Here is a 27,534-nt window from a genome sequence, read left to right as displayed (position 1 = left end):
AAAATGAGTCTTTAATGAGTTTTGTACCTACAGGCATTTCACACTCATTAACTCTTGATCCAATCGGAGAAATGATGTGATCCCATAAGTCACTCTTAGAGGGTCACACAGCAGGGGCCATTAGAAGGGGTATGAAGGGCTGGATCAGAGCCAGAATTCAGGCCCCTCTTGGTCAGGGAGAGAACAATGAAGGAAAAACCCAGAAGGTGCCATGGAGCTGTCTCCAGGAGACAAGAGGATCAGGTCAGGCTGCTGACCTTCTCCCAGAGAGTGGCTACAGGCCCCCGCCCCCACCACCCCACTGGACCAGGCTCAGCTTGGTGCCTTTGCTCATGCTCTTCCTCCACTGTAAGCAGGTCCTTCTCCTCTCCACACATCCTGAAGGCTGAGCTCATTCCCATTCCCCTGATGCCCCACTCTTGGTGGCCACCCATGACCTCCCGCAGCCCCGGCAGTGAGTGCGGGCCTCCTGGCCTGGGTGGCCACATTTCTCCTCACCCCATTACCCAATCTCCACACAGTGGGCTGAGGGATGTGAGCACCCAGTCATTCCTCTAATACCCTCCAACAGCTCTGGTCACCCCGAACACCTACCCGAATCCCTGCCCTTCACCATCTGCCCTCTGCTACCCTCCCCAACCTTCTTTCCAACTCCTTTCCACCCAGACTTGTCTGCCTTCCCTCTCTAACAAACCAGGTCCTTTTCTGCTGCAGGGCCTTTGCATCACTCATTCCATCCACCTGGAACATCCTTTCCCCTTTGTTTTCTCTCTTTGGCTTCTTCCTGTTACTCAGGAATGTCTCTCATGAGTAGAGGATCTGCCACGTTGTAATGAAGTCTGGGCCTCCTACGGGGCTGTTCTGGGCAAGCCCAGCTACAGAGGTCTGCCCAGGAGCTGTGCCACACAGCTTCTTTACCCTCCCACCCTAGCTCTGCTGGGGCCCTGGCTCTGCCAGCTGGTTCAAACTTTCCTTGACTCCACCCAGGGCTCAGATTGCCTAATCTGGCCCCTGGCAATTTTTTTTTTTTTTTTGTCTCTCCAAACTTATGTACTAAGCAGATGAGACCGACAGTGTCTTACCCTGCTAGCTGGAGTGTAATCAAAACCAGGATTTGTTGCCCAAAGACATTCATCACAGCGTCATTTATCAAAGTGAAAAATAGGAAACAGTCATCCTCAACTGCAGAGAATGAGCTAAGAATATGCTTCCAATTCTTTTTTATCATATTCCTTTTGATTTAAGACTTTCCAAAGGTTTTCCAGTGTTATTACAACAGAAGTGAAATGCCCTGGACAGCCCCAAGCTGTCCCCACTTTGGCCCACCCTCTCTTACTGGCACACTTGTCACTGGCCACGTGCCAGTCACACTCTCTTTCCCTCTCTCATATTTGCCATGTGCTCTTCTGCCACTGGGCCTTTGCACAAGCTATTCCCTCTCCCCAGAACACCCTCCCCTCTTCAACTACTATACTGTCACCCTCTGGACCTCAGCTCACATGTCTATCCTCAGGGCTGACCTCCCAGACCTGGTCAGGTCCTAGTTCTAGGATCTCACAACCCTCAACCCCCCTGCTCCCCACCAGAACGGCAGCCCCGAGGGCCGAGCCCACATCCGGTTTTGCTCAGAACAAGAACTCTGGTGGTGAAGACTGTGTCAACAAAGCAAGTCTTTGATTTATATTTGTTGCATGGATAGGATATTTTACAGCCATTAAAAACGATGTGGAAAAATCCACTTGATCATCTTAGAAGGAAAAACCAGATTCTTAAGTTGTATATGCAGCATGATTGCAAATAGGTAAGAAGAAGAAAAAAAAGTAGGACATAAACCGAAATAACAGTTGCCTCTAGGGGGTGAGATTACAGGCAATTTTACCTCTGCACCTAACTTCCTAAATGTTCCACCATGGGCTACCTTTCTTTCATCTTCAGAGAAGCACGTAGCTGACAGCTGTCCTCCGCCCCTCTGCTGTCCAAGCTGCACCCCCAGCCTGGGCACCCGGCCCTCACGCCTGCCCAGTAGCAGAAGATGAAGGAAAGGTCAGATACCGAAAGGCTAACGGGCATGGTTCTGGGTGGCAGACAAGAAGGCTGACGGGAAATGGGGCTGGCTCCAAGGATAAGCCCTGACCCCAGAAGGGAACGAGTGGAGGCAGAGAGGCCAGTGGAGGCTGGAGTCTGAATCCTGGCTGAGTGACTGGGGCACAGCGCCATGCCCACCTGGATCCCCACTTTCTCATCCCGAGCAGAGCTAACAGTAGGACGTGCCTCCCAAGTCGGGGGAGTGTGAAAAAGAACAACATGCATAAAGCATGCCGAGTCAAATGTGAAAGGGAGGACGGCCAGACAGAAAGAAGGACTTCCGTGTACTGCTAGCCCAGGCTGGTCACCAGGGGGGTCTTCCAGGGGAAGCACTCCCCACCCCGGCCCTGCAGCCCCGCGCACCTTCCTTGGAGCCGGTGGCCACCGCCGCAGCAGACATGGAGGCCGAGCCGGTGGATGTCCGGCCCATGGGGCTCGAGTGCTTCCCCCCACGGCCGGGGGGCTTCAGGCCGCTGGGCTTCTGCATGGTGGTGCCACTCGGTGTGTGAGGGGTCCGCGTGGGTCACGTCCTCTCTGCCATCGTCACTCACCTGCGGGTAGATGAGAGTGATCACATCATGATATCACCACTTGCCAGGGTACCCCAATGGTGACACGGCAGGATTCCTACACACACACCCCGCCCAGGGGGGCAGGGGCCACCATGCCCACCCTCTTTCCTTAATAGGGAAACCGAGGCACAGAGCAGTGGCAGCAAGCATGGGCCTGGTGTGGCAATGGTGTGGCCTGACATGTGTCCTGGCTGCTGGACTCTGAGGCCAGGTGCACGCTCTCTGCCCACCTCCTGGGTTTGGGGGTCTGCAGTGATACAGCCCTCCACCAGGACCACGCAGCTCAGCACGGCCACCAACAGCCGAGCGTGACTCTCACACAACACAGGCTGGTGTGGATTCTGACACACGTGGGTAGCCTGGGGGTCGCTGTGCAATGGCTCCCAGGCCCTGTGGGACCAGGGAACCACTCATGGCTCCTGACACAGGAGGGACAGAGCAACACCTAGTTCCATCAACTGCCACACTGTCCCACCTTGCCAGCTCTGCTCACCGTCCCAGCACCTGCCACCCCACACCAAGGGTGGGGATCCGTGCACACATGGAGGCCAACACCTGCCTTGGTCCCCTGCCAGGATGGATCTGCCACGTTCTCTGCCTGCCCTGCACCCTTACAGCCCCTGCCCTTCTGAGAAGGCCGAGGGGGACGACGCCCAGCCCTATAGGGCAGTAGTGCTTGACAAAGGTGGCTCCTGAGACAGGAAAGCCTCGTCTTCCAGGTGGTCAGCTCAGGGAGCCACATGGCAGCAAGACGAGGCCGGTTGCAGGGGGACCGCGGGAGAGGCAGACAAGACAGGCCCGCCGCACCCTGGCCTCTCCCCCACCACCGCGCCCTGGCCTCTCCTCCGCCATCCCCTGGCCTCTCCCCCGCCGTGGCGCTCTGGCCTCTCCTCTGCTGTCCTGGGCACACACCCTCTTCTGCACCAGACATTGGTGAAGGGCTCGCTACAGCCAGGCCCCATCCTGCCCCGGAGTGCTCTATCTGGGGAGCACACAGTCCAGCTGGGAAAGCGGATACAGAGCACCACCGGAGGGGCAGAGTTTCTGGGCAAGGGTATCACCCCTGGGGACCTCGGGAACGGTGCTCTCTGGGTGCTCGGCTCTGATGCAGTAGGAGATGCCCCCTCTGTCAGGCCAGCCACACTCCACATCCTTACCCCAACCCTTTGCTCCTTTCTCGATCCGTAAGATTTATATGAGCTGACCCACCACACACATGGGGAGTGGGCACATGACCCAGGCCTGGCCAGAGTCCACGTGGTTAGTGAAGGAAAGATCACATGACCCAAAGAGCACCAGGGCCTGGACTCTGGCTGGTACCTTTCAGGAAGGTTATTTCCTTTCTCTGGGGCTGTCGGGGTATGGGTTGGATGCCAGGAACTACAGGGCCATCCCAGTTACTACATGGAGGAGTCTGCCAGGGAATGAGGCCAACATGGAGAGAGCAGAGCTGAATTGCTGGATTTGGATGGCCTGGATGCAGCTGAGCCTGAAGTTGATCACTTGAGCTCTTCGCTTATACCAGTCAACAAATCCTTATACCCGTGCATCATTTTCTCTTTTCGCCTAAACATATTTGAGGGACACTGTCACTTGCAACCAAAAAAGTTCTGACTACTGTAGCAGCCAACCCACAATGCTCACAGCAGGAATCTGCAAAGTGGTCTCAGAACGCCCCTCAGGTCAGCAAGTTGAGCCAGCAACACTATGACCTGAGCATGGGACAGACGGCTCCTCATGCAGGGCTGCCAGTCCTGAGAGCAGAGACAAATAAGCTCAAATAAGCTCCCCCAAGGCACACAGTGATGACACCCACATACCCAGGTGAGCCAACAGGAGTATGGAACATGGCTGTCAGCCTTAGCTTGGTCCTAGAGCCTTCCAAACCCAACATTCTAACCCTCTGCTGGATGACTCTGACACCCCAGGAATTCTGGGGCCTGGGAGTTGCTGGATCAGTGGGAGTATGAGGCTGCTCCCTTGCTCTCCAGAACCTGGCCCTCCAGGAAGCACATGCCCTAGGGAAGTACCTGTGGGTTGCAGACATCTCTCTCTGGTTCAGTTAGGCCCCATCGGCATCCCCCCAGCACAAGCTTGAGCCCAAGCCTGAATGACCCAAACCCCAATGACTCACTGAGCCAGCAGGGGCGAGGGAGCCTGCTCTCTGGTGACAGGGAATATCCCACCTCTGGGTGGCTAACTGGCCTTCTGCTCCAGCGACTTAGCAGGGGAGGCCCTCTGACCTAGGAAATCCTGAGGTAGGGCCCCATGTGTGTGGGGCAGAGGAAGACCTCTTGCTGGGAACAGAATGAGATGCAAGGAATCCCTTCCCTGTGCCTTTTGGGCCCTTCTCTGATGAAACCCCCCCAACCAGGGAAAAATGTTACAAATCATACATCTAATAAAAGACTTCTATTCAGAACACATGGGGAACTCTGATCACTCACTCATCAGAAGACAAACAACCTAATGGAAAAGGAATAAAAGATTTAAATACCTAGGGTGCCTGGCTGGCTCAGTAGGGAGAGAACATATGATGCTTGACCTTGGGGGTTCTGAGTTCAAGCCCCACATTGGGGGCAGAGATTACTTAAAAAGTAAATAAACTTAAAAACAACAAAGTCAAAATAAGTTAGAGACCCCTGGGTGGCTCAGTGGTTGAGTATCTGCCTTTTGCTCAGGTCATGACTCCAGGGTCCTGAGATCAAGTACTGCATCAGAGTCCCCACAGGGAACCTGCTTCTCCCTCTGCCTCTCTCTGTGTGTCTCTCATGAATAAATAAAGAAAATCTTTTAAAAATAAATAAAAAAATAAATAAAATCTAAAAAAAAAAAGTTAAATATTTATCTACCATATGATCCAACTGCCCAAGAGAAATAAAAACACATGTTCATATAGAAGTCTGTAAAAAATGTTCATTGTAACTTTATTCACAATAGTCAAACAATGGAAACAATCAAATACCCATCACCTGGTGAATGGTAAGCAGCATATCTATATAATAGAACATTCCTTGGCAATAATAAGTGACTATAACATATGCAACGATATTGACCACCCTCTACAAGGTGCAGCAATAAGAAGCCAGACACAAAAGACTACATATTGCATGATTCTTATTTAGAGGAAGTTTCAAAACTATAGACACAGAAAGCAGATCTGGGGTTGCCTGGGAGTGGGAGCTGGAATTGACCACAAATAGGCATGAGAGAACTTTCCAGAAGGCAGAAGTGTTCCAAAAGTGGATTGTGATGACCACACAATTTGTATTTATACTAAATATCAATTTGTCACCAAGTTATACATTTAAAATGGGTGAATCTTATGGTATATAAGTTAAATCTTAACTTCTAAAAATTATATAAAAAAATAAAATCCTTGAAGGTTCTCCATAGTAGTGTGCCAGCCTTCAAAGCTCTCCTCATCTTCTTCCTCCAAGCACTATGGCCCTTGCCCACTTACACTGGCCATGCTGGCCTCCAGCCACTCCTGGACTACACTAAGCATTCTCCAGCCTCAGGGCCTTTGCACATGCTGTTCCCTCTACCTCAAATATCGAGGTTCATTGGTCATCACCTTCAAGTATCTGTTCCAATGTCCCCTTCTAAGATTACAACCCCTACTCAGTCTGCCCCCTCTCCATCCTGCTTTGGCTTTCGCTACTGCTCAAGGAAAGGGACTAGGGTCTATTTTGTTTGCTGTGGTATCCTTTGTCCTGACAAGGGACCTAGGAAGCCCCCCTTCACATCCTCAGTCCTACTCACGTAGGACTAAGTAGCTTATGGTGACCAGCCCAGCAGGCAGTCTGGTGGCATGGCGACCTTCCGGCTAGCCAGCATGTCCTCTGAGGCAGGGACCAGGCACTCTAACAGTGTCCCTAGCATCGGAGGCTTCTCAACCACACTGCTACTAATGACCCTGCATTCCCTCACTACGCACCTGACACCTTCCCACCTCCCCAGACCCCACTTGTGCTTTTTCTCCTACCTGCTTCACTTCACCTGTTCCAATCACCATGAGACACCTGGCCCAATGCTTCCTCCTCTGTAGAGTCTCCCCGAAACTTTGGCCCACAGAGGCCTCAGGATTGCACACTGAGCCAAGGAAAGATGACACTGTTCTCATTTATCTTCATCTCGCCTCCTGGGAGCTCACGGGCAACCCCAGGCGGGGCCCCAGCTTCTCTGAGAACCCAGCCCCAGCACAGAGCCTGGCACAGAGCCCGTGTTCCGGAAACCCTGTGTGAGGGCACACCTGCCATTGCCCAGAGGACAAAGGCCTCCAAAGCCACAAATCTCTAGGACACTCTTCCCAGGGGAAGCTTCCGGAGGCTCCCAGAGTTGCCCTCCTCCCTCCTAGACCCTGAAGATCCCAGCAGCTTCTCCTTCCTTATAGGAATGTGGCCTTATTATTCCTCCCAAGCCCCGATGAGCCAGAAGCCATCTCAAGGGAGGAACACAGAAAGCTCAGAAAAGTTGAGGGACTCACCCAAAGTCACAGGCTGCTCAGTGGCCATGCTGGACTCAGCCCCGGGACTGGCCCTCCCCTGCCTCCCTAGGCTGGCGTCCCCCAGCCTGGACTAACATTTGTGAGACCCCTGGCCTCCGCGGAGAGCGCCTGGGTGCCTCACTGACAAAGGAGACCAGAGGAGTTGGCTGCATTCGCTAGTCCCACCACCAATGGGGCGGGGGGGGGGGGGGGGGGGGGGGAGGACCAGGCAGGAGAGGCCAGCAGCCACTCCCACCCAGGGTCTCCGAAGCTGGGAGAGCCTGTGAAGGGGAGAGGGGAGGAGAGAAGAAGTGGTGAGCAGGAAGAGGGGGAGGAACCCGGGGCCAATCACCCCTTTGTGACTCAGCCCTGCTTGTGGGATTGAGGAAGGAAAGGCTTTCTTGGGAAAAGCCAGGACAGGGTGATAAATTGGCCTCCGGCCACCCTGTAGGGGGTGGGGCAGGCCTGGGAGACCAGGAGGGAGGAGACTTAAGGCAATGTGGGTCCAAAGCCCACCCACCGCAAGTGGCTGTGGGTCTTCAGCTGGTGTGAGCCTGCTGCATCGCCTGCAGGACAGGGCAGGGAGCACGGACGAGTGAGTCCGACCACAGGCCCACGGGCGGCCCTCCACGCCTAGCACGCAGCAGCCGCCACTCCGATCGGTGTCTACTCTGATGTCGGGAGGCCTGGGGTGCCAGGCAAGGCGGGCACGGGAGGGGAGAGGAGGGCCGGCAGCATTCAGACCAACAGGCCCCCTTTTGTGCTGCCCTCAATGGCCATTTACCAAAGACAAACCCGGGCTGCATTTCAGGGTTTCCATTTCAGCTGCGCTGGGGGTGGCTGCTGCAGTCGTGGCGGGGACGAGGCCCAAGAATGTTCCGCCAATAGGAGGCTCAGGGTGTGGCCTCGACGGAATGGGCGGAAAGGTGCCAACTAGGGCAGTGGAAAGCCCACATCCGGGGCACTGGCATCACCCAGAGGGCGAGGGAGGCGGGCGGTGGGAATCCCACTGTGGAGGCCCGGCCACCGCTCACACCGCATCCTCGGCTGGACAGACACTGGGCCAGGACCACTGCGGGGACAAGCCCAGCCTTCAAACCTAGGCCCACCACCTCCACCAACCCCAGGGGCTCTCCTGGCTTATTCGTCCTCCTCCTCCCTCAGGGGTCAGCAGCCAGGGGGCCCACATACCCCCTCAACCCTATGACCTGAGTGCCAGGTGATATGGCACCCAGAGGTGAACTCAGTGTGGCCCCTGAGCACTCCCCACGAGCCCTGAGGCTCAGGCCACAGCAGCCCCATGAGAGGAGGGAGTGGGGTGCGGGGGGCGGGGAGGGGAACTTCAGGCAGAGACCGTGTTCTGCTAGGTCAACCAAACAGTTGAGGATTTAGTGGTTAAAATGTGGGGAGGAGGGGTATCTGGGTGGTTCAGCGGTTGAGCATCTGCTTTTGGCTCAGGGCATGATTCTGGGGTCCTGGGATCGAATCCTGCCTCAGGCTCCCTGCGAGGAGCCTGCTTCTCCCTCTGCCTGTGTCTCTGCCTCTCTCTGTGGGTCTCATGAATAAATAAATAAAATCTTAGAAAATAAAATAAAATGTGTGTGTGTGGGGTAATCCAGAGGCAGAGAGGGAGGGGTGGGGATCTCCCAGTCACACATTGGCATCAGCCTGAGTGGATAAGGGGCCTTGAAGGATGTCAAGCAAAGGGTGTGACAGATCAGATGTGCCTGTTGGCAAAACCACCAGGGAGCTGATGAGGGCGCTGGGGGGAATGAGGGCAGGGAGGCCACTGTCCTGGGGGATGTTTGACAGACAAGGGACACGACCATGCAGCCTGAGCCACAACAGAGGCAGGGGCTGGAGGGGCCAGAGGGGGGGAGAGGTATTGAGCCGCATTTGATGGCAAATGGTGTGGGTGTGGAGGGAGCACCCAGGGTCCCAGCAGGAGGGGGAACCTCTCCATGCTGGGAGGGACCTCGGAGAAGGTGTCCTTTTGGGACATCAGGTATGAGGTTCCCAAGGGACACCGAGTGGGGGGATAGGAGGCCAAGGGATGGAGCCCTTAGGAGAGTCACTGGGGATGGCCAGGGTGGGAGAATCAGAGGCTGGGTGCATCCCCATATGTGACATGAGGGAAGATCTGAGGGCACCCCAGATAGGCAGGTAAGAACCAGACAGGTAAGAATAGGCAGCTTTCGAGGAGAGGGTGCCACGGGACAGCAGGGACAGCCGCTGAGTCTCTCAGTCAGCAGGGAAATGCAAATGCAAGCCACAAGGAGATCCCATTTCCCACCCAATCAGATGGGCACAAAGTCAAAAAGCCAGGTGACGCCAAGAGTTGGCAAGGCCATGCAGCAGGGGCCGGTGGCCACGGAGCCTGAACCTCCCTGCGCAGCCCTATCACAGTGCTCCATGAACCAGCTGGGGAACGGGGGTGGGAATGGGGTGGGAACAGAGCTGGGGCCGGGTAACTGGGGGCTCGATTCCTAGTTCTAAGATCGATTTCTTACTTACATTTTTTTTTTAAGATTTTATTTATTTATTCAGGAGAGAGTCAGAGATACAGGCAGAGGAAGAAGCAGGCTCCCTGTGGGGAGCCCGATGTGGGGCTCGATCCCAGGACCCCAGGATCATACCCTGAGCCAAAGGCAGACACTCAACAGCTGAGCCACCCAGGTGCCCTCTAAGATTCATTTCTTAAGTCCTGCAGGATATACAGGGGTGTTGATCATATTGTCTATTTCTTTTCTTGAGTGTCTGAAATATTCACAACCATTTTTTCAATAAAAAAAAATGTAGAACTCTACTTCTGAAACTAATATATGTTAATTAATTGAGTTTAAATTAAATTAAATTGAATTCTTAAAAATGTAAAGATAGACACAGGGGAGGGGAAAAGCTAAGAGTTCCTCTCCTCCCTGTACACACCTACCCAGAAAAATGGGGGGGCAGACCCCAAACAGAGTGGACCCCACAGGTGTTGACTGCCACCCCAAGGCTCCCCGTTATGTTAATGTAGGGTGGGGTCCCCTGGCCCTGCCCTACCAGGCACCTCAACACTCCCCCCTGCACTAGAAACCTGGTGCCAGCCCAACCCCTTAATCTAGCCGGCGGGTATGACCACCACCCTCCCCACAGGCCTGCTCCCCGCTGCCACTCACTGCTTGTCCCATCCTGCTTGGAAGAGAGGCTCATCTTGCCTCCATTTGACCAAGGCTTGGGGACTTTCACTTGGTAGTGAAGCTAAAATCCCCATGTGGGAGCACAGAGCACAGCAGGGCTGAGACAGGCCCCCTCCCTGTGAGTCCTGCCAGCTGGAGGGGAAAGCCAAAACCTGGAGCTTCACACCAGCTGCCCCCTGGGCCCAGGACGTCCAAGGAGATGGTGCAGATCTGCCTGTGTCCACCCTTCGCTCTCATGCCATCAGCGAGGCCCCAGGGAGCCAGCCCAGGCTGTACAACTTTGCCACACATATTGCTGCCAGCCAAGGGCAGGAGATAGTGGCCCCAAAAAGGACAGGGAGGCAACGGGCCTTGCTTGGGGTCCAGAGTCACCCAGGGAGTACCAAAGGGCCCAGGAGCCACCCAGGACCAGGATGGGGAAGGGACCAGCCTGAGCCTCACAGCAGGGCTGGGGCCAGAACCCAGGCTCCACTAGCCCATGTGGCTGCAAGGAGATGCCGGCTGAAGCAAGGAAGATGGCATGTCGTGCCAGCAGCATGGACACAGAGGGCAGGGCACCCAGGGGCTGAGCAGGGGACAACGTGGGGGCCCCACTGGACCCCAGCTTCTCTGACACCCAAGTCTGGAAGACAAGAGGGGCCCAATCTGGTGTGCTCACCATCCTCACAGCCTCTATGCTCAGGGCTGGAGATCCCGATTTGTAAAGTTGCCATTGTCCCCATCCTGCCCATGGCCTGGGGTGACAGCAGAGCCCCTGGAAAAGGCTGGCATGTCTGTCTCACCTGAGCTGGACACACTGGAGCAGGGTCATCTTCTCTCAGGCCTGGAGGTGGTTCAGAGCCTGTCTCTTGGAGCAGCAAAGGGAATCAGGGCCAGGGCTGTGTCAGGTCTAGGAAGAGGAAGGAAAGTCCATGTCAATATACTTCCTTGCCTCATGTGCACATGTGTGCGTGCACACACACACCCCACACACAGATGTGGTATGCTCAGAACCAGGGGACAGCCAGGGCTCCAGAGCCAACTCCAGGCTGTGTCACCACCCACAGCCCCAGCGAATGGACAGCCAGGCCCTCCTGGCACTGGCCCAGGATGCTGGGCAGGCATTGGCTGGCTCAAGTGGCCCCCTGACCTACCTTTATTCCCATTTCACAGAATTGGAAACTGAGGCCCAGGCTGACGGCCACAGAGCAAGTGAACAGGACAGTGAGATTCAGGTGACAGAAACTGGTGCTGGGCAAGGGGGTCTCCAGATGGAGTCAGAGGCCAATGGAGGGAAGGGGCCTTCTGAGGTCACTTAGTGATCTGGGCAGAACAGGAAGGAAAGGGCTCTTGTGTCCTGGCCTGGGAGGATCTATTCTCCTTTTACTATTGTAGCTCCATCCAACACATACAGGCCAGGGAGCTACAGGAAAGCACCCCATCACCTGGGTTCCCCTTCCCACCCTAGCCAGCTGGACCTCCTCTCTAGGGTCAGAATTTGTACAAGAAGCTAAAAATACCCCTGAACGTCAGTTAAGCATCTGCCTCTAGCTCAGGTCATGATCCCAGGGTTCTGGGATTGAGGTCCACATTGAGCTCCCTGCTCAGTGGTGGTCTGCTTCTCCTTCTCCCTCTGCCCTCCCCCCACCCACTCATGCTCTCTCTCTCAAGTAAATAAATAAAATATTAAAAAAAAAAAAAAAAAAAACCCTGAGCAAAGGATGGTTTTTACAGTAAGTAATGCTGAGTCAACTGGATAACTACATGCAGGGAAAAATCATGATCCGGCTATAGTGGATCCTAACAGTGTTTATGTCCCCATTCCTGGAACCTGTTAACACGTTAGCTCACATTTGGCAATGGGGAATTAAGGTTGTAAATGGAATCAAGGATTTTAGTCAGCTGACCTGCAGATAGAAGGATTATTCTAGGGATCCCTGGGTGGCTCAGTGGTTTCGCGCCTGCCTTTGGCCCAGGGTGCGATCCTGGAGTCTCGGGATCGAGTCCCGCATCCCAGCATGGAGCCTGCTTCTCCCTCTGCCTGTGTCTCTGCCTCTCTCTCTCTCTATGTCTATCATAAATAAATAAAAATAAATCTTTAAAAAAAAAAGATTATTCTGGATTACCCAGGCGGACCTAATGTGATCACAAGGATCCTTCTAAGTGCAAGGGGGAGACAGGACAGATAGAATCAGAGAGATGGCAGTGTGCCAAAAACCGAGTGCAACATGTGTGTGTGGGGGTGCATCAGCCAAAGAATGTGGGTGGCCTCTAGAAGGTGGGAAAGTCAAGAGACAGATCCTTCTCTGAACTTTTAGAAGGAATACGGCCCTGCTAGCACCCTGATTTTAGCCTGGAGTGATCCATTTCAGACTCCCAGCCTCCAGAATTATAATAATTTGGGTTGTTTGGGGAGCCACCACATTTTTGGTCACTCGTCTGAGCAGCAAAAGGAAACTAATACGTTGACTTCACATCATACACAAAAATTAATTCCAGATGGACGCAGATCTAACTGTGAAAGATCTAACTACAGTTTTTAGCAGAAGACAAAAAAAGATCTTCATGACACCACGACAGGCAAAGATTCCTTAACTAGGACACAGGAAGCACTGGAAAGCAGGTAAAGGCTGGATAAATTGGACAAAATTAAGATTAAGAGCTTCTGTACATCACATGGTCCCGCTGAGGGACAGAGTGCATGTCAAGAGCTCGCCACAGAAGGGAAAGAAGGTATCTGCAATTCCCACATTCGACGGAGGATTCATATCCAGAATATAGAAAGAAGTCCAGTAAATCAAGTTAGAAAGACAAGCAAAACAACTGAGTGAGCACCACACAAAAAGAGGGCATTCAAAAGACCAGCAGGGGGCAGCCCCGGTGGCGCAGCGGTTTAGCGACGCCTGCAGCCCAGGGCGTGATCCTGGAAACCCGGGATCGAGTCCCACGTCGGGCTCCCTGCATGGAGCCTGCTTCTCCCTCTGCCTGTGTCTGCGCCTCTCTCTCTCTCTCTCTCTCTCTCTCTCTCGCTCTTTGTCTCTATGAATAAATAAATAAATAAAGTCTTAAAAAAAAAAAAAGACCAGCAGGCATAAGGAAAGATGCTCGCCTTTGCTGGTCCCCCGGCTGACTCCGTCCATTGACCAGAAGGTTTAAAGCGAAGCAGACCGGCCACCCCGGGTGTCCTGAGGGCGAGGAAGACCCAGAGCGCCTGTGCACTGCCGGACCAGCGCAAACTGGTCAGCGATTTGGAAGCCGGTTTGGCCTCACAGACTAAACCTGAACGTGACCCAGTGACGCCACTCCAAGGCACGCCCCCCCCCCAACAGGAAGGCAGACGGGGGCCATCGGTGCCCCAGAAGACTGCGGTTTCTAATAGTCCCACACTGAATTAACCCAGATAGCCATCACAATTAGAAATAGTAATTAAGTTGTGGTTTCTTCAGCAAAGAATAAACTACAGCAGTGAAGAAGTAGCAACTATAACTCTATGCAACGATGTGAGTTCTGTGGTTCTGATTGAATGAAAGAAGCCAGGTGTAAGGGGGCATACAGCATGCTGGGGTGCTTCTGTTTAAAATGAAGTTCTAGGGGCGCCTAGGGGACTCAGTCGGTTAAGCGTCTGCCTTCAAACTCAGGTCATGGTCCCAGAGTCCTGGGATCCAGTGCCACATCTTCAGGCTCCCCTGCTCAGTGGGGTGGGAATGGGGTCTGCTTCTCCCTCTGCCCCTCCCCTACTCATGCATGTGTGCACGCAACTGCTCTCTCTCTCTCTCAAATAAATAAATAAAATCTTTTAAAAAAATTAAAATAGGGCAGCCCGGATGGCTCAGTGGTTTAGCGCCGCCTGCAGCCCAAGGTGTGGTCCTGGAGACCTAGGATCGAGTCCCACGTCAGGCTCCCTGAATGGGGCCTGCTTCTCCCTCTGCCTGCGTCTGTGCCTCTCTCTGTGCCTCTCATAAATAAATAAACAAAATATTTAAAAATAATAAAAATAAATAAATACATAAAATGAAGTTCTAACAAACAGATTCATAAATGCAGGGAAACAGACTGGTGGATGCCAGAGGGGAAGAGGGTGGGAGGATGGGCAAAATAGGTGAAGGGGATTAAAAGGTATAAACCTGCAGTTATAAAATAAATAAGTCACAGGGATGAACAGTACAACATAGGAAATGCAGTGAAAGATATTGTCATAACTTTGGTGTGGTGACAGTTGTGAGGAGCACTGAACAATGTACAGACTTGTCGAGTCACTATGCTGTATGTCTGAAACTGATAATAGTCTGTGTCAACTACAGCACAATTAAAAATAAAAATATAGGAGTACCTAGGAGGCTCAGTCAGTTAAATATCCGACTCTTGATCTCGGCTCAGGTCATGATCCCAGCAATGTGAGTTCAAGCCCGGAGCTGGACTTCATGCTGGGCATGGAGCCTACTTAAAAATAAACAAGCAAATAGGGGATCCCTGGGTGGTGCAGTGGTTTAGCGCCTGCCTTTGGCCCAGGGTGCGATCATGGAGACCCGGGATCGAATCCCACGTCGGGCTCCCGGTGCATGGAGCCTGCTTCTCCCTCTGCCTGTGTCTCTGTCTCTCTCTCTCTCTCTCTCTCTCTGTGACTATCATAAATAAATAAAAAAAATTTAAAAAAAAAATAAAAAAAAAAATAAACAAGCAAATAAATAAAAACAAAGTTGCCAGACCACCTTTATTGATGGCATCAGAAATCAGGGAAGGGGTTTCCTTGGGTCAGGGTTATTGACTGGAAGGACAAGTAAGAGGAGCTTTGGGGAGCCAGCAGTCTCTCATATTCCTGATCTGGGTTCTGTTATACAGGCATTTCAGTTGTATTTTAATTAAAAAAAAAAAAAAATTGAAAAAAAAAATATTTGGGGGTTTTTGTTTTTTTAATTTTTTTAAAAGATTTTATTTATTTATTCATGAGAGATACGGGGAGGGGGGTGGCCAGAGACACAGGCAGAGAGAGAAGCAGGCTCTATGCAGAAAGCCCAACATGGGACTCGATCCCGGGTCTCCAGGATCACGCCCCAGGCCGAAGGCGGCGCTAAACCCCTGAGCCACCCAGGGATCCTGGATTTTTTTAATTACCTGGACTAGGGGCGGGTGGCAGCAGAAGTGGAGGAAACAGGTGTGATCCCTGCCCCCCTGGGGCCTTCCCACTCATCAGACAGCCCCAGGCGGTGGTGCCTAACCATGGGGACCCACTGGAGCACCTGTCTCTCCACCGTCCTCCAAGCTCCCTGAGGGCAGGCCCAGGCCCCAGGGAGTTCAAGCATACAGGCCCTGACACGCAGCAGTGCTGTGCTCACTGGACAACCTTCCAGAACACCAACCTTCTTCCAACGTAAGACACGCACATCAGCACCCAGGATCCTCTCTTGAGCCTTCCCCTGCAGACAAGGCGCAGGGAAGAGGCTGAATCCACTGAGATCTGGGCCTGCCCCTCACTGCCATGACAGGGCCCACGCAGCAGCCTGGAGAAGGGATGGACCAGCTCTGGGGCCGATGGGCACCATCAACATCTCTGAACGGCAACCCAGAGCTGTTGGTGAGGGTTGGAGGCGGGATGGGTGGAGGAGGGGCAAAACCTAGTGGCCTCAGGGATGAGGTCAGTCACTAGCAAGCCCTTACACTGTTTTCTTTTAGTGCTTCCTGGAAGGCAACCACCACCCCCAGCCACCAAATGCTGCCGAAATGCCGCAGCTGCCCATCCACACCCATACGTATTCGGTCACATCCTCAGGCCTTTGCACATGCTGTTCCCTCTACCTAGAATGCCTTTCCTTGGGATGCCTGAGTGGCTCAGTGGTTGAGCATCTGCCTTCAGCTCAGGTCGTGATCCCAGGATCCTGGGATTGAGCCCCACATTGAGCTCCCCGCGGGGAGCCTGCTTCTCCCTCTGCCTTTGTATGTGTGCCTCTGCCTCTCTGTGTGTCTCTCTCATGAATAAATACATTTAAAAACAAAATGGAATGCCTCTCCTCTCCCCAACGGGCAAACTCCCTCACCTCTCACTGAAAGCAGCTTTAAGAGGACAGGTACTTTGCCTCTCTTGTTCTTTGCTGGGCTCTCGGTACCTAGGACAGCGCCCAGCACACACAGCAGCTCAAAATGTTTAATGAATCCAGGAATGAATGAAAGAAACATGAATGAACGGAAGTGCCCTCCTCTACCATCCTCATCCTGCCGACACTCAGCTGGAGGCCCACGGCAGCTTGTTCACAAACCATCGCTACACTCACTGGCTGGCTTGGGCAATCTCTGGGAAGAGCAGCACATTTCAAACTATGAGCATCTAGCACACAGAGTGGATGCTAACCATCTGTGGGTCCAATGAAACAAAAAAAGCAGGCAGTGAGCCTCCCTTCACTGGAGGGAATCAAGCTGAGAATGAGGCCTCTTCTCAGAGCTAGTTTCTGCTCCCCTTGGTACAGCTGCCCTGAGAGGCTCTCCCAAACTCACACAGCTACTGTTACTGTGTTAACAACATTACTGTTGTTACTGTCAATAACAACATTAACCATTAATGGACCGTGCTGAGCACCCCCATCCCCTCAGGGCCGGCCCACCACAGGGGGAAGGATGACCCGGGGTCCACATTCCCCCCCCCGCCCAATCACTGAGAGAGCTTGCTTCTGCACTGTGCTGGACTCAGATCCTGTGTGGGTGTGGGGATCCACTAGGGTGGGGGGCTCAGGTGGGATGAGCCCCCATCTTCTACTGAACTGCTCCAGCCTCAGGAGCCACAGACATGAACGATCTGTTTTGCTCCAGACACCAGTCCCAGTGCTTTATAAATACCAACTCATTTAACCTTTACAACAGCCCTGTTATGAGCTCCACTCATTTTACTAGTGGGGAAACTGAGGGTCTGGAGGACTCAATCGTTTGCCTAGGGTGATAGGACCAACCAACAGCAGGTGTGGAATTTGAACTCAGGCCCTCTTGGACACGGAGCCTGAACTTTTAGCCACCTTCCTGACTTTCTCAGAACCAAGACCAGCTATCCTCCAGGCACCTGAGTCAGGGGCACAAGGGCAGAGGTTTAAGCAAGAGGTCAGGAGGGCACTCCATGGCCCTGGGCGCCAAGGCCACATGGTCTGTAGCATGTCTGCCCACCAGCCCAGGCACTGCCTGACTCTGGCCCCTCCCCACCCAGCACCCTTTGTTCCAGCTTCCCTGAACTTCTCATTGCTCCTAAAGACACCTCACCCCCATCACTCATCCTGCCAGAATGCCTATGTCCCTCTTCTATCCCTCAGTTAACTACTGGGGCCGACTGGGTGCACACCAAGTATCATGGCCCCAGTGCCTCCTCGTGAGATGGAAATTCTTAGGCAGAGACCAGTGTGCCTCCTGGTTCACTGGCTCTCACTCTCGCCTGGGACTAGTCACACCTCGGTGGAGGGGGCCAGCTGTGCACACGAGCCCCAGCTCTGAGCTGTTCACAGGGACCCTCCAGGAGGTGGCTGCTCCCCCGCCCCCCTGCATTCTGGACCAGGGACCACACTGGGGACCACGCTGCCCCACCCCTCCCTACAGTTGCACTGCATCCCTTAGGCTTTAGCAGTATATATAGTGGGGCTCACACAAGGCGAGGGGACAGTACAGCCCCTCCAAACTCCCACTTCCCCCTCAGATCTGGCTGCTGGAAAGCTTAGAGTCAAATTACCTCCAGTAGAAGGGACAGCAGCCCCCTCTGGCTTCATCTGATTTTCAATTTCCCTCTTGTTCAACCTTCTCACCCCATTTCCATTCCGTTATACTGTGTTTATCTTTGCAAATCACCACTCCTCCTCGTGCTGGGCTTAGCCCCAGGTCCAAAAGCAGCTAAACTGTGAGCTGTGTCAAGGAACCAACGAATTTATGCAAGGAACAGTCTATAGCAGAAAAAGGTAACAGCCAGAGCAGAATCAGGATACGAGGCAGCAAAACATCCAGAGACCCCAAACATTGCTCCCTCCCTCATGGCAGCGTCCAGCTTCACACTCCACTTGGAAGAATGGTGGGCCGTACGCTGAGCCCCCAGCCAGCAAAACAGGGACCCTGTGTGGGCCTGAAATTTCACCCTCTCGTGGCAAAGAGACCATGAGGGCGAAGAAGGATGTGAACCCGGAGCAGGTGTTTTCCTGGGCAGACAGAGCCAAAGACTAGATTCTAGGGATGCATCAAGAGCTGCCCAGTGAAGACAGAAGTGTTAAGTGGACAAAGCCCCAAATTTATGCCTTGTTAATAAAAACCACCTGGCATGCTCTGCTTTCTATTCAGGAGGGAAATGTTTCATTACCATTTTGAATCACTTCCTCTGAAAACATGAGCTTTGTATTACTGTTTCTGCACACTGACCCTGGCAGCCCTGCAAGGGAGTGGTGGGGCAGGGTGGGTAGTGGGGTGACCCGGGTGCCTGGCTGGCAACCAGAAAAGGGTGGAACCTCATCAGCTTCTGAACCAAGGCTGGGGGTGGGGGGAAGGAGCTGTGGTTCACACTCCCCCACTCCCTACCATTCCCCACCCTCCTCCCCACACAGGCCAGTCTGATGCACTCCAGCTACTCCCAGGAAATCGCACTGACTAGTAGTGGAGACCACAGTTAACTGGCCCTGGGTCTGCCTCTCCTACCAGATCCTGAGTATCCAAAGACAGCAATGTCCCAATTCACCCGCCCTCCCCTAGTCCTCCTCCAGCACATACCACGTATCATACAGCAGGCAACACCAACACTGTAGCAGTATTCCCAGCCCCTGGCCCCAGAGACCACGTGGCCTGGCCCCCCACCAGCTGAGCGACACAGTGGGTACCCCCACCCAAGCCGGGCCAATTGGTCTCTCTAGCACCCCAAGACTGAGAGGAGAGCCCACAGGAGGTCCTGTGGCCTCAAGTTAAAGCCACCACTCAGAGCAGCCATGCCAACAACCCAGAGAGCCAGTCTACAGGGAGAGGAGAAGGGACAGATGCATCTAGAGAGGCAGAGAAAATGAAACCATAGTCCAGAAAGAGGAAAGCCAAAAGGGGGGCGGGGGGCTGCCAGCATCCTGGCTCCTCAGGGAGCCAGGCCTCCTGCAACTGTTGGCTGTGTAAGCTTCCATTCCCTCCTAACTCCCCTCTCACTTAACCTAATTGGAGGAGCTTCCTGTGCCCTGCAAGAAAATCATCCCGGAGACATGGTCAGGGCCCTCCCTGCCTTCCTGCTCACCAAGGCATGCCATGCCCACCACTCCCAGTTCATCAAAGCTGAGGTTCGCCTGGGCCCAGCCAGCACGAGACGGGGGTGGAGAGCAGGAGAGCCTGGCCGGGAAGCCAAGGCACAGCCAGCTACGGGTGGGCCCTGGGAGCCAGACAGTGTGCGGACTTTGTACTTGAGAGAACGAACAGGGTGGTGTCTGGGGAAGGTACGGCACAAACCACGGCACAAACCACGCTTTACTGAAATGCACATGGTAGCATGTCTCCCAGGCACACGGTAGCGGAAAGGCAAACAGGGAAACCTCTCTATGCCCTGATTCCCTCATTGGTAAAATGTGGGCAGCATTGTAAAGATCTCCACAAATGAATGCATGCGCTTGGCGAGCTCGAAACAGTTCCTGGCACAGAGCAGGCACTTGGTATGTGTTGTTTTTTTCAAGCCTACACAAAAGCTGCCGTTCTCTCCCGACAACCACTGGGCAGGTGCTAAATGTGCCTGTGTCCTAATCCCCAACGTGACGGTATCAGGAGGTGGGGTCTTTGGGAGGTGATAGGGTCGTGGGGGAGGAGCCCCCCTGAAAGGGATTAGTAGCCTCATAAAAGGGACCCCAGACAGCTCCCAGGTCCCTTCTGCCACGTGGGAACATAAGAAGTCTGCACCCCGGAAGAGGGCCTCCCCCATCCGTGCCGGCAACCTGATCTTGGGCTTCCGGCCTCCGGAACCGTGAGAAATCAATTTCTGTTGGGCATAAACCACCCAGTCTGTGGTATTTTGTTTCAGCAGCTCAGATGAAGAAGGCAGGGGACCAGCTGGGTCAGGATTGCTGCCCCCGCTCCTCTGGGCATAGAGGCAGAGGTGGAAGAGATGGCATCAAGGGGACCCAGGTCAATCTTCAGGGTGGCAGAGCTGGGGAGGGGAGGCCAGGAGGAAAGTGTCCCCTACATCACAGAACACAGCAGAGGGAGCGGCCTGGGGAGGAGGGCACAGGGAGCGGCTAACAGGCAGGACTGCCCCACGGTGGACAGCTGGGGAGGGGATGAGCACACGTGTGCCCAAGGAGGCGACACCAGGAACAGCAGCAAAACAAACACTGGGCACTCTCCCTGTCACAGCGCACACCCTTCACCCATACCCCATCCATCCGACTCCCACACCAACCCCAAGAGACAGACACCATAAGCACCTTCATTTTATAGATAGGGAAACCGAGGCAGAGGGGCACAGTGACTCATCTGAGGTCACACAGCTGGTAAGTGACAGAGCCAGAACCCAGGCTGTCAGGTGCCAGCATCCAAACTCTCAACCACCAAAGCAAGTAGCAGATACTGAAAAGGGACTGGTGCCTCTGGGGATGGATCCCCTCCTTGGGATTTCAAGCTCTGTGTGCAGAACTGCACACACCACCTTCGCAGCCTGCAGGGTACACCTAGAATCTCGCTGGTACACGCTCGTGTGTGCAGAGGCTCCCTCAGACTCCCTCTGCCAGGTGTCCTCTGCCTCTGAAGCTCTGCTCCGTCTCTCCCCGCTTCCCCCAACCTGGAGCGGGTACCCCAACATCTCTCCTGGGCCAGGAGCAGTAGATGCCAATACAGCCTGGGGGGGTGGGGCATCTGCAAAAGTAGGAGGGACAGAACAATCCCTTCCCTCAACAGAACTTCTCCTGACTTAAGCCCCATACGCAGTCACCTAGATCCTCTACTGCTCCTCCAACCCAAGAGCCACCTTTTGGACTCCAAGCGCCCATGCCGCTTCGCCTGCCTGAAGCCCCTTCTGGAATCCTAGCAGCAAACTCCCTGCTCCACCCCAACTTCCAGGTGTCCCCCCTCTGTATTCCCAGCTCCCCCACCGTGACCACCGCACTCAAGGGCTGCAGGGCTGTTCTCCTAGGGAGGAGCTGAGGCCAGGTGACAGCAGAGGGATGAATGAAGGGCTCATTGTTTACATTACCGCCGGTGGGGAGTCTCGCCCCACGTGGCGTTCCCTGCACTCTCCTCCTCCTCTGCCAGCAGCCCTAGGCCAGTGCGACCCCCAGTGACCTCCCCTGGGCATCTTACAAGGGTGAGGACATCGCCCCCTCCTACTGGACTCCTACTTGTCTCCCAGGTGGGAGCGGCGGGGTATCATCGGTGGGGGATGCGCCGCTGGGTGTGTGACCCTCCCCAAGGTGCCCCCTCTGTCCATCCTTCCTAGGGTGGGGTTGGGGCCCGCGTGGCAGTGCCCAGTGGGCACCCGCCCCGCCCAGGCCCCGCCTGAAGGGCCCAAACGGGCGCGCCCTGGAGGCCCAGCAAAGCATCTCGGCGGCGAAGGCCCCTCCCTGTGGGGAGGGCAGGAAATCTGCTGCCTCACCAGCTCGAAGCGCCAGCCTCGGGGTGCACCCCCTGCGCGAAGCCGCCCTGCCCCAGTGTCCCCTCACCGCCTCCACCGTGCACTTCAACCAAGTTCTGCAAAGGCGACCGGGCGGGCGACCCCAGCCGGGGCCGCGGGCTCCGTGTTCCCCCAGGCCCGGGGTCTGCAGAGGGGGTGCTGCGCGGCCGCGCCCACCGGGCCGGGCGCCCCCACCCCTGCCCACCCCTGCCCACCCCTGCGGCGCCTCCGGCCGCCCCCCCGCCGCTGCGCCGAGCCCGGGTGCCGGCGGTGCCCCGCGGAGGGAGGGCCCCGCTGCCCGGGAGCCCCCACGCCAGGCGCGTCCCCTCCTCGCCCGCGGGCGCCGGGGCAGTGGGGTGCGGCCGGGGCGGCCCTCGCCCTCGCCCGCGCCCTCGCCCGCGCCCTCGCCCTCGCCCTCGCCCGCGCCCTCGCCCGCGCCCCCGCGCCCCCGCGCCCGCCAATGCCCGCGGGCGGCCGCCCCGCTGCAGCCCAGGCCCCGCCGCCTCCCGCGGCCCCCGCTCCTTTGTTGCCCGGCCAGCCGCCTCCCCGGGGCCTCCGGCGGCTCCTACCTGGGCCCCCGCGGCGGGCGGCTCGCAGCCCGGCCTCCTCCTCCTCCGCTCCGGGCCGGGGCGCCGCGGGGGAGACGATGCTGCGGCCCCTCCCGGCGCCGGGGCTCCGCGCTCGCGCTCCGGGCCGGGCCTGGCGTGCGGGCGGCCGCGGGGAGGCGGGCGGCGCGGACCGAGCAGCCCCAGCCCCAGCGCAGCCCCAGCCCCAGCCCCAGCCCCAGCCCCAGCCGCCGCCGGCGCGCCCCGCGGCCGAGCCGAGCCGAGCCGAGCCGAGCCGAGCCGAGCCGAGCGGGAGCGGAGCGAGCGGCCCGGCTCCGGGAGGGAACAAAAGGGGCCGGCGCTGGGGCGGGCGCGGGAGGGCGGGGCCTGGCGCGGCGGGGGGCAGGCGCGCGCTCACTTGGCCTCGCGGTCCTCGGGCCGCCGCGCCGCGCTGCCAGCGGGCGGGCGGGCGGAAAACGCGGCCGCACCTCGACCTCCGCGCGGCCGTCAGCCCCAGGGCTCGGGGGGCGCCGGTGGTGCGGGGAGGGAAACGCGCGGCCGGGGGCGCGCACCCGCCACGCGCGAGGCCGTCCCACGCCCTGGGAGAGGTGGGGGCTCGGGATGCTGGGCGGGGAGGGATGCGGAGGCTCCTGGAGTTTCCGGGAAGGCTCCACAGAGGAGGTGACGTTTGGACCGGACGGGAAGGGATAAGGAAGGGATGGTGGAGCCGAGCTGAGAACTCCGGGTCTTCCCGAGCTGTCCTGGGGCCAGAGCGGAGGGAGGCAACTGGCACGGGTGTCTGGGTGATAACGCTCCCAACACGTCTTTGGAAAAAGTGGTACCCAAGTTCCAGAGGAATGTTGCATCCCTCCTCCCTGGAGTAACATCTGTCTCCTGTGGTGTCGGAGGAGTCCGCGCAGCTGCCAGCCCTCCCCCGCCATGCCCCCGTCCCCCATGGGGAGCCAGAGGTCAAGTGGCAGCCCAGGAGCAAGAAGTAAGGGAACCCTAACACCCATAGGGGCCTGCACTGGGATTGGCCTTCCTGCCTTCGTTCTACCTGCAGCCCCTGCCCCCTTGATAAGCTAACCTCTGAGCCTTTGCCCTTACAGTCTTTTTCTACCCGGACTAGTGCCTGTTCTCCGTTTGAGAAATCATCCTTCCCTTTCAAAGCCCAGCTCAAATTCATCTCCAGTCCCTTGAATATGGAAATATGGATGTGTTGGGGGACACTGTGGTCCACACAGTGACACATCAAGGAGAGCAGGCATCAGGCAGGCTTCATATCCCCCCAAGGCACCCAGTTCAGTGCCTGGCCAAGGGTAGACACTCAATGACACTTGAATGAATGTATTGGCTTAATTACCACCACCATCCCTCCACTCCTCTGGTATCCATAATCTTTAAGGAATGAGTTAACCTCTTGAACTCAGTTTCCCTGCCTACAAATTGAGGGTAGTGTTTCGGTTCACTTTAGCTAAAGGGTAAAGGTATGATGATGGAGGCTGGGCGCTGGCCAGCCCTGAGGAGGAGGTCTCCAGCTGGTGGGTAGAGCCAGACCTGGAGACCAAGAGGAGAGGAGGGTGTAGAGTGGGCCCAGAGAAGAACACTCTGGAGGAGGTGTCAACCTGATGGGAGGAGATGGAATTACAGGTGGCGAGGGCTGTGTTCAGGAACCAGGGAGCTAATGTGCCCATGTGGCCAGGTTGGACAGTCTAAAAATTAGGAGATAAGCCACAAGGCACAGTGCAGAGGTAAAAATCCAGCTCCAGGGCACCTGGGTGGCTCAGTGGTTGAGCGTCTGCCTTTGACTCAGGTCATGATCCCAGGGATCTGGGATCGAGTCCCACATCAGGCTCACCTGCATGGAGCCTGCCTTCTCCCTCTGCCTGTGTCTCTGCCTCTCTCTGTGTCTCTCATGAATAAATAAATAAAATCTTAAAAAAAAAAAAAAAAAAAAAAACAAGAATCCAGTTCCATCACCTAGCAGCTGATGGGCAATCCTCTCTGGGCCTCAGTTTTCCCATCTATAAAGTGGAGCTAGTGATAGACTACCTCCTAGGGTTGTTGTCAAGATTGAGTACATTACTCTGCATGAAGTGCTAAGAGCGGTCAGTGTCTAGTCTACAGTTAGCATTCCACAGGTGTGCACTTCAGGGCGCCTGGCCAGCTCAGTCTGTAGAGTGTGCAACTCTTGATCTTGGGGTGGTGAGCTCAAACCCCATGCTGGGTTTTGTTTTTTAAGAAAAGAAATGTGAGGGCAGCCCTGGTGGCTCAGTGGTTTAGCACCGCCTTCCGCTTGGGGTGTGATCCTGGAGACCCGGGATCGAGTCCCATGTCGGGTTCCCTGCATGTATGGAGCCTGCTTCTCCCTCTGCCTGTGTGTCTCTGCCTCTCTGTCTCTCTCTGTCTGTCATGAATAAATAAATAAAATATTTAAAAATAAAAGAAATGTGAGGGGCTCCTGGGTGGCTCAGTGGTTGAGCATTCTGCCCTCAGCCCAGGTTGTGATCCCGTGGTCCTGTAATCAAGTCCCTCATTGGGCTCCCTGCAGGGAGCCTGCTTCTCTCTTTGCCTATGTCTCTGCTTCTCTCTCTGTCATAAATAAATAAATAAATAAATAAATAAATAAATAAATAAATATTTTTAAAAAAGAAAAGAAATGTGAATTTCTCAAAGAGCAAGGTCATTGGAGGATGTGTTAAAGAGTTTGGATTTCCTCCTGTGAGCAGGGGTGAGGGAGTAGATTTCAAACAGAGTCCTCTCTAACCAGAGAGAGGAGGAAGCGCACAGTGAAGGGCAGGGCTCTTTTGGGTCCTGGTCTCCTAGATTCGGCCACAGGCCTCCCTCCCTCCCTGTGGGAAGGGAGCCCAGAATGACTGTAGAGACCCTGGGGGCCCTGAAGATGCAAACCAGGTGAGAGCCAATCAGAAGCAACTCGGTGGGCCCCTGCCTGGCTCAGCTGGTTGAGCATCTGACTCCTGGTTTCAGCTTAGGTCATGATCTCAGGGTCCTGGGATGGAGCTTCACATGGGACCCTGGGCTCAGCGCAGAATCTGCTCAAGACTCTTTCTCTGCCTCTCCATCCTCAAAATAAATATAAATAAATAAATAGCTATTTAAAAAAAGAAGAAGAAGCAACTCAGCTGAGTTGCTGAGGGGTGAGCAGCCTCAGAGGCAGGCTGAGACCCCGAGAGAGACCAGCTAGAAGGCTGTGGGAGTCCAGGCTATACCTTAGGGGCTGGGACGCTGTGTGGGGGGCGTGCAGCAAAGAAAACAGGGCAGGGGGAGGATCTCTGGGTGGCTCAGCGGTTTAGGGCCTGCCATTGGCTCAGGGTGTGACCCTGGAGTCCTGGGATCAAGTTCTATATGGGGCTCCCTGCATGGCACCTACTTCTCCCTCTGCCTGTGTCTCTGCCTCTCTCTCTCTCCGTGTCTCTCATGAATAAATAAATAAAATATTTTTTAAAAGAATATTTAAAAAAAAGAAAAGAAAAAAAGAAAAAGAAAACAGGGGAGGGGCCCAGGCCCTGCCAGAGGTTCTTAAGATTTTAGGGGCACTGGTGCCCTTGAAACTTGAGACTTGTGGACTCTCCCAGAAACATACAATATGCTGATGCATGTACGCGTGTGTACACACACACGTACCCATGCACACGTATACACACGCAGAGTTTTGCAGACAGGTTCAGACAATTCTTGGACCTTTTGAAGCTCTACCTAGTTTGTATATCCAAGGTTTTAGGGCAGAGAGCTCAGAAAAGATGGGTGTATGCTCATTAGAGGGGAATAGGGCATAGCAGAGAGTATGATTTGCCCAAATGGATGGGTTTCTGACCTAGATGAAGTGGCACCTGGGTCCTGAGGTCACTTCTCCCTCCTTTGGCACCTAAGGCTTCTGGAATCAGGAAAATGGCCAAAGTTCCCAGGACATCAGCCTATCAGAAATAGGCTAAGAAGTTTCTCGGTTGGAAACTAAACCAGAGTTTAGTCCTGACCCCTCCTTTCAAAGATGGGTAAACCGAGGCCCAAAGAGAGGCAGGGCTAAAAGTAATAAAAATTAGAAAATAAAGAAAAGAAGGGATCTATCCAGGGCAGGGTCTGGCCTGCTGTGATGCACCTGAGCTCAGTGATGCCTGACCAGGTTCAGACACCCCCTCCTGCCTTCCACCCACCCCTGGCCCCTCACCAGCCCTCTCCCTCCCTGACAGCCCCCAGCATTCTTCATACTAACATGCAGGCAGGGCACTAGCTTCCCCTTCCCTCGACACCATGCGCGGAGCTGCAAAGGGGCGACTCACCTGTCACGCTTGTTCTAGGTAAGAAAAGAGAGTTTCTACTTTGTGGAAGCTCAGATTGGGGTTTGCTGCTTCCTGCAGCTAAGTGAATGTTGCAGAGGTAGAGAGTGGAGCTGGGCATGATGCCTGCCCCTGGACATCAGGCCTGGGGGGGCGGTGGCGGTACAGACCAGGGGAGGAGAGCCCTCCCAGCTGACCTCTCACCCAGGACTTTTGTCTCCACAGAAAGCGCTGATCGGGCCATTTTCTTGCTGACACTGGCCCTGACTAGCAGCCCCACGAGACGGTGGCGGGGGGCGGGGGGGCTTTCATAGGAAGAGCGCCCTGGGAATAACAGGGGTGCCGGGGCAGAGCTCTTGGAGGCAGAGACCACAGGAGAGGCCTGGCTGCCCTGCAGGTTGCCACTGCTCTGGTGGACTTTTTATTGTTTTATTTTATCTTTTAGGACCCACAGGACATTGGCATGATGGAATATTTTATAGCCTTGCTCTTTACAAGGAATTTGTAATAACATGGGGGAAACAGTCCCATTTTTGTTTTGTTTTGTTTTTTTAAGATTTTATTTATTTATTCATGAGAGACACAGAGAGAGAGAGAGAGAGAGAGAGAGAGGCAGGCACAGACACAGGCAGAGGGAGAAGCAGGCTCCATGCAGGGAGCCCAACGTGGGACTCGATCCCGGCACTCTGGAATCATGCCTTGGGTTGAAGGCAGGTGCTTAACCGCTGAGCCACCCAGAAATCCCAGCCCATTTTTATGTCAATTGAAACATGCATGTAACATACATCTGAAAATAATGTGTTATGTTAATTATG

General features: G+C 55.0%; 1 protein-coding gene across 3 annotated transcripts in view; it reads right to left on the bottom strand.

Annotated features, from left to right (window-relative positions):
• Window positions 1–22,605, bottom strand: part of CLIP2 (CAP-Gly domain containing linker protein 2) — a 72,214-nt gene extending 49,609 nt beyond the window's left edge. For all 3 annotated transcript variants that reach the window (XM_077908257.1, XM_077908258.1, XM_077908259.1), the window contains exons 1-3: window positions 22,449–22,605; window positions 11,111–11,217; window positions 2,449–2,636 (exon numbers count right to left, since the gene is read on the bottom strand). In XM_077908257.1, coding sequence (XP_077764383.1) covers window positions 2,449–2,572 — 124 coding nt within the window. In that variant the 5' untranslated portion in view covers window positions 2,573–2,636; window positions 11,111–11,217; window positions 22,449–22,605. The remainder of the gene's footprint in view (window positions 1–2,448; window positions 2,637–11,110; window positions 11,218–22,448) is intronic.
• Between the last annotated feature and the right edge of the window lie 4,929 nt (window positions 22,606–27,534).

Source organism: Canis aureus, chromosome 8 (genome assembly GCF_053574225.1).
Source record: "Canis aureus isolate CA01 chromosome 8, VMU_Caureus_v.1.0, whole genome shotgun sequence".
In the NCBI taxonomy this organism is placed as follows: Eukaryota; Metazoa; Chordata; class Mammalia; order Carnivora; family Canidae; genus Canis; species Canis aureus.
Note: the sequence above shows the minus strand (reverse complement) of the source record. Positions and strands in the feature narration are given on the sequence as shown.